This window comes from Lolium rigidum, chromosome 1, assembly GCF_022539505.1.
Source record: "Lolium rigidum isolate FL_2022 chromosome 1, APGP_CSIRO_Lrig_0.1, whole genome shotgun sequence".
NCBI classification, from domain to species: Eukaryota; Viridiplantae; Streptophyta; class Magnoliopsida; order Poales; family Poaceae; genus Lolium; species Lolium rigidum.
In genome coordinates this window covers 73,103,408-73,109,807 of record NC_061508.1, presented here as the reverse complement: position 1 = coordinate 73,109,807, position 6,400 = coordinate 73,103,408, and the positions used below count along the sequence as shown (strand labels likewise).

Here is a 6,400-nt window from a genome sequence, read left to right as displayed (position 1 = left end):
CGACGACTGATGAGTGTTGTTTCTTCGCAGCGAATATATGCACGAAGGTTTCTGATTGTTCTTCCTCGGAAGAACCAACAGGGGTACCCTCACCAGCTGGATTTTCCAGTTTGGGTGACAGGATGTGCCCTCGAGTGTTCTTTCTTGGCAAACACACGAAACATTCAATGCCCGGCCTAGATAGGTTTAGTTATTTTGCAATATTTTATATTTGTGTCAACCATGGTTCAAACTATGTAATAGTTTGTGGAAACCATGTTCCAAATTATGTCTTCGTGTAAACCACGTTCCCAATTATATATTAGTTTGTGAAATACTTCTTCTATTTATTGAAAAACAAAAAAATATTTTCAGGTTTGGGAGCGGCGTTTGAGGGACGCGGCTGGGAAGCGACGTCCCCCAAACGCGACACGAATAAAACACGTCTCCAAACACTCAATCTGTTTGAGGTGCCCGTTTGGAGAACGGTTTGGGGATCCAACTGAAAAAGCTCTTGGGCCCGGCCCGGAATGACTAGGTAGGGCAAAGAAAAAACAAATCGGTCTCCGGGCAGTCGAGCACACCGCTTGGCCTCCCAGCAAAGTCAAACACCTCTGTACGCTTCCTGCCGCGCACTACCTATAGCTAACAACACTTTGTACACAGGTGCAGGGGTAGTACCGTAAACTCCCCTCAAAAGATGGCTCGCTTTGCCCATCTCAAAGCCAGGTTGCTTCAGGAACTGACCCTCGCCTGACTCTGACTGGGTCTCCGTGCCGGTGCCGCGCCGCGCGGTCTCCCATCATTTCATTCCCTCTCGCTCCCTCCCACTCTCCCTCAAATTTATAATCTTTGCTCCTCTCGATTCTTCTTCCTCCGCGCTGAGCCGAGCCGACCGGCGACCGGCGAGGGGCTGGCGGGGTGGGGTTGGAGCAGTGAAGAGGCGGCGGCGGCGGAGCAGCGAGTGGGGAGGACGCGGGCCGACCTCCTGGGTGCCTTCGATGCAGGTACGTGTTGCTGAGCCCCCTTTTCTGCTGGTGGCGAGCTGGTTGATTGTTTTGAGTTTTTCTGATTCAGTTCGGGGTGGTGTCAAGAACACGTCTATGTTTTCCCCAAAAAGTTTGCTTTTTTTTTTTATGTCCGTGCTGTGCTGCGACGATAGTAAGCGAATCATGGGGTTTTAGCTCTAGAAACGAAGCTGGAGCAGATGTGGATTCAGCCTCAGGCCGTGCCAATTCCTCAAAGGGTGTGTCTATTTCTCAGTCAACTGAGAATTTCTTAAGTCTCAGTCACCTCAGAAAAGTGCAACTGCAGTTCAAAAAAATGTGCAACTCGGATCAGTTGCACTTTTCTAATAGAAAAGTGCAATTACACTTTTTTGACAGAAAAGTGCAACTCAAGTGCATTTTTGTGATTGACTGAGACTTAAGAAATTCTCAGTTGACTGAGAAATAGCAAAACCGTTCCTCAAATGCGTTGTTGAACTGTTAATTGAGTTTTTCTTTCTCTGGGGTGTTTTGATGCATTTTTTCTACGGAGTATTTCAAATTTCAACCAGATCATAGAAAGAACCTGTAATTTGGCTGCTAATTTTTTTCAGTAATTTGATGTTCTAATCCTCACTCGTTCAAAGGAGAGACGCAATTTCTCGAAATCATACTGGGGAAAGTAGCCAGCCCTGTATGGCTGTATGCCTGTATCACATATTCTCCAATTGGTTCTAGAATCAATCCCTTTTGGCTTTTGCCAAGATACTCTGCCGGTTCTTTCTTTACAGTTTCCTGGTCTGAACTCTCAACTATCATTGTCCATGAGAGCAACTAGTCTGCCATCAGTCTTTCCAATTGGGAGCGTCTTCTTGGTAGCCCGACTGACATTTCTATCTTTCAGAGAAGCGGAGGACAGGCCAGGAAGGCGTCGCTCGCCGACTCTGTGGCGGCGGTCTCCGAGGCCAACATGTTAGCGGTGGCGACCGCCACCGACATCGACCAAGACAAGTTCTTGGACGTGGGCAGCCGTCTCCAGCGCGTGCCCCCGCCCACAACAATGGAGCTGCAGGATTCCCAGACCAATGCGATGCACATAGTCGTTGAGTACTTGGCCGCCAACGTCGACCTCGCCAAGGACCTCGTCGCCAGGTGCAGCGCTGTGGCGCAGCAGCTCATGGACGAGGACCTCCAGAGCATAACCGAGGACCTTGACAACGTGATAAAGAACATCGGACATGAGCTCAGCAAGATACCTGCTTCAGCATTTGGGAGCAACAGGTCTGCACACGCAACAGCCGGCACAGGCAGTCAAGTTACTGGAAACGGCCATCATCCTTATGATCAGCGTTCCTGTGATGCATATTCGGAGACTGATTTGCCGATAGTTGTGGCAAATGAGAAGCCCAGGAGGAGAGCGCTGCACGATGGGGACATGCCAAGGTTGGTGGACTTCCTGCAGGGAATGTACCATGAGTCCCAGGAGTTCGGTGGACAGTCATTCGGCTCCCTCCCTGAGGTCGCAGAATATGTCGAGCCACTGTATGACTCGTTCTTCTGTCCTTTGACAAATAAGGTCATGGTCGATCCGGTGACAACAGAAAGCGGTGTGGCGTATGACAGGAGAACCATTGAGGAGTACTTTGAGAAGTTTACGGATGATTCTGAACCTGTGATCTGCCCAGTCACAAAAATTGCAATGCAAAGCAAGACACTAAGGAGTAACCTTCCGCTGAAGAGCACAATTGCGGAATGGATCATGAGGAATGAAGCAACAAGGATCAGGATCGCGCGTACTGCGCTATCACTGGCAAGCACAGAGGCTATGGTACTTGAGGCGATACATGAGCTGAAACTGCTCGCCAGTACGAGGAGGAAGAACAGGGAGCAGATGCATAAGATTGGCATCACCAAGTTCCTTGCACGGCTGTTGGAGCACAAGGATGCACTGATACGCTGCGACTCGCTAGAGCTCCTCTGCCTGTTGGTCGAGGGTGACACAGGAAAGGTAAGGAAGTCCGAAAATGTTTCAGCATTTGTGGCATTCAATCTTTTCCCTAGCCTGACCATGCGGCATATATTTTAAGTAATACTATCTACACCTTACTGAAACGCTCAAATGAACAGCAGAACCCAGCTTTAATTTCCAACTGTCCTGTATACATAGTATTAACATCTCACATATCTCATCCTGGCATGCAGGAAATCATAGCAAAGACCAGAGCTGTTTCAAGGACAATAAAGCTGCTTTCTAGTAGCAATCCTGATGAAAGACATGTGGCCATCTCTTTCTTGGTAGAGCTTTCAAAATCAGAGTTACTGTTAGAAAACATCGGGTCAACTGCTGGAAGCATACTAATTCTCACCACGATGAAATTCAACGACTCCGATGATCCAATTGCTGCAGAGAAGGCTGGAGAGATTCTCACGAATCTGGAGAAATGCCCAAAAAATATCAAGTACATGGCTGAAAGTGGCTACCTAGACCCTCTTCAAAGGCATCTCGTTGAAGGTAATATCTTGTACCGGTGCAGAAACATGCTTGACTTCCTTCCATTTTTCAGTCGATCATATAAATTTAGAGACATGGGTAACACAAAGCATACCCTTGTATTAGTAATAATATCTGTCATTTCATTAAATCAATTTCTATAAGAGAATAGTTACAGTGTAAGGTACTGCCCATCTTTCAACAGTTGACAATGTTGCAGTACAAATTTGTTTTTGATCTCTCAAAGTCTTAAGGTCAATTTAGAACTCATGCACTGGTAGTGAATGGGAGCTTTTCTCAATCGTGCTACTGTATTTTTCATCACAATCACTCACCATGATACTACCATTAGCTAACATGGGCACAAAACAGGATCTGAAGATGTTCAGATGGAGATGGTGGTGTACCTCGGCGAACTAGTTCAGAAGCAGGAGATGACCATCAACATTGCTGGGAGCGCATCGGAGATACTTATCAAGATGGTCCACAACGGAAACTCTAGTATCTGCAAGGCGGCACTTGATGTCCTAGTTCAAATCTCTTCTCACCACCCCAACGGCAAGACACTCGTGGATGCAGGTGCTGTTCCGGTCATGGTCGAGGCGCTGTTCATTCGAAAGATTGACGATGAGCCCATGGGATACAAGACTGAGGCTGCAGCAGTGCTCGCCAACATTGTCAAATCCGGCATGAACCCTGACGTCATTGTTGTCAACAAGGAAGGTCATGTTATCACGTCCAAGTACTCGGTTTACAACTTTGCACACATGCTCAAGTCCTCCATGCCTGATGACCTCAACCTCAACATCGTGCACGTGCTGCTCGCACTCACTGCACTCCCTAAGCCACTATCCACGGTGGTATCAGTCATGAAGGAGCAAGGCAGCAGCCAGACTGTGATTGAGTTCATGACTTCACCTAGCGAAGCACTTGGCATTGCCGCGACAAAGCTGCTCATTGCGTTGTCCCCACATATGGGGCACACCATTGCTGAGAAGCTCTGCAAGGCGCCTGGGCAGCTGAACAGGCTAATCAAAAGCATAGGCCAGTTGGGGCGGATCACAGAGCGGCACGCTGTTTCTGCGACACTCCTGTCAAAGCTACCCTATCAGCATCTAACACTGAACCTCGCGCTGCTGCAACGGGGCACTGTGCCGACCATGCTAAGCAAGATAGAGGAGATGCAACGTGGTGGGATGCGGGCGAGCCGCCATGCGAAGCCGTATTTGGAGGGTCTTGTGGGCATACTCGTCCGGCTAACGACAACATTACATGATCCGGACGTGCTCCTGTCAGCCATGGACCACAACTTCACCTCGGTGCTCACCGGTCTCCTCGTGCGGTCGTCAGGCAGTGATGAGGTGCAGCGGCTCGCAGCCGTTGGCCTCGAGAACCTCAGCCACCAGTCGTTGATCCTCGCGCAGCAACCGCCCGAAGAACAAAGCCCCAAGAAGAAGAACATCCTCAGGCGCCTGCGCACTGGCCGGGTCTATGACAACCAGAAACCACCTGCGCATGGCCGCCTCTGCCCTGTCCACCGCGGTGCATGCTCTCCGAACACCACGTTTTGCCTGGTGGAGTCTGGCGCGGTCGAGTGCCTCCTTGGTGTCCTGGAGAGCAATGAGAATGGCCGCGTGGTCGACTCCGCGCTGGGCGCGCTCTGCACGCTCCTGGACGGCGATGTGGACGTGGTGGGTGGTGTGGCTGTGCTTGCTGAGCAGGACGCTGCGCGGCACGTGCTGCGGGCTCTGCGGCAGCACCGTAATGACGAGGAAGGCAGCGGAGCGGTGCTACGACGGTGCTTCTGGACCCTGGAGAAGTTCCTGGAGCACGGCAGCGACCGATGCGTCAAGGAGGTAACCTCGGACCGTGCCCTGCCGAGCGCGCTGGTGGGCGCCTTCCACAAGGGCGACACTGCCACCAAGCAGGCCGCGGAGAGCGTGCTCCGGCGCCTTCACCGCATACCGGACTACTCCGCAACCTACGTCTCCGTCGAGCTGTAGCGTACGTCCTCGTTTTTTCGTCTCGTCTTTCCGTCTTGGGTTTGTATCATCCATTAGCTGGTGCGTTGTTTGATGTAACTAGATTACAGAGAGAAAGAAAGAGGTAAAAAGAATTCTGCAGATGGAATGTAACTAAAGAGTCATAGCTGGGTATGATATGTAATTATGTACAGTCTTTGGTTCTTGCTTTTTTTCGTAGGGTGCAATTCAGGTAGGCTATAGCAAATATTCTTTAACAAAAGTTTGTCTTGGCTGGTTGGTGAGGTTCTGATCAGGAAATGAAGGTGTGTATTGCAAAATTATATGTATTCTTGGGTAGTCTTTGATTGAATGACAGAAATACAGATACAAGGTGAATGCATCCCAGTTCGAGATGGATGCAGTTAATATGCAAGTTCAAAAAGATAAATGCGAAAAAAAAGTTGCAAGGATGGTTATTTGGTAAGACGAGAAACACAGAAAATCTGTATTGGTGTACTTCCGGTTTTTCAGCAGTGAAAAGGGGCGAGGTGAACCTGATTTCAGATGAATCATTTGGAGAGCATTTCTCATTGATTGCCATCGGCGGCCGTTGATGTTGATGGTTAATTGTGCATTCGTCCCTACAGGATGATATTTGGGTGTCATGTATTTTCCCTTTTGTAATACTTTATGCATCAGCTTGATGTTCTGTTGTTGTCGAAATCCTGGGTGTATTCTGTATCAGTCTGATGCATTAGTGTTTGGATGCTGTAAGAAGATAGAGTTGTGGTTAGATGACAGCAAGCCTTTTTCAGAGTCAGTAATTTGGTGCCTTCAAGGTTAGAGCAACCTGTCAATCATGAGTTTCAAGTTTTTCTGATGTAGGATTGCATCATATACATAAGATCAGCGTGTAGGACTATTCGGTCAAACAAGTCCAGGAAAGATTGCTCTATATATGCAAACTAGTTCTCCTCAAA

General features: G+C 48.9%; 1 protein-coding gene across 1 annotated transcript; it reads left to right on the top strand.

The window, feature by feature from the left end:
• Positions 1–980: 980 nt before the first annotated feature.
• Positions 981–5,647, top strand: LOC124647281 (putative U-box domain-containing protein 42). Its single transcript, XM_047187248.1, has 4 exons — positions 981–986; positions 1,804–2,973; positions 3,168–3,477; positions 3,829–5,647. Exons 1-4 carry the CDS (start codon positions 981–983, stop codon positions 5,457–5,459), a joined length of 3,117 nt encoding a protein of 1,038 aa, XP_047043204.1. The 3' UTR covers positions 5,460–5,647.
• Positions 5,648–6,400: the final 753 nt, after the last annotated feature.

Bases quoted from the DNA above. Each gene is read 5' to 3' on its own strand.
- LOC124647281 (XM_047187248.1), top strand. The intron at 2,974-3,167 runs GTAAGGAAGTCC...CCTGGCATGCAG, and splicing joins TCGAGGGTGACACAGGAAAG to GAAATCATAGCAAAGACCAG. The intron at 3,478-3,828 runs GTAATATCTTGT...GGCACAAAACAG, and splicing joins TCAAAGGCATCTCGTTGAAG to GATCTGAAGATGTTCAGATG.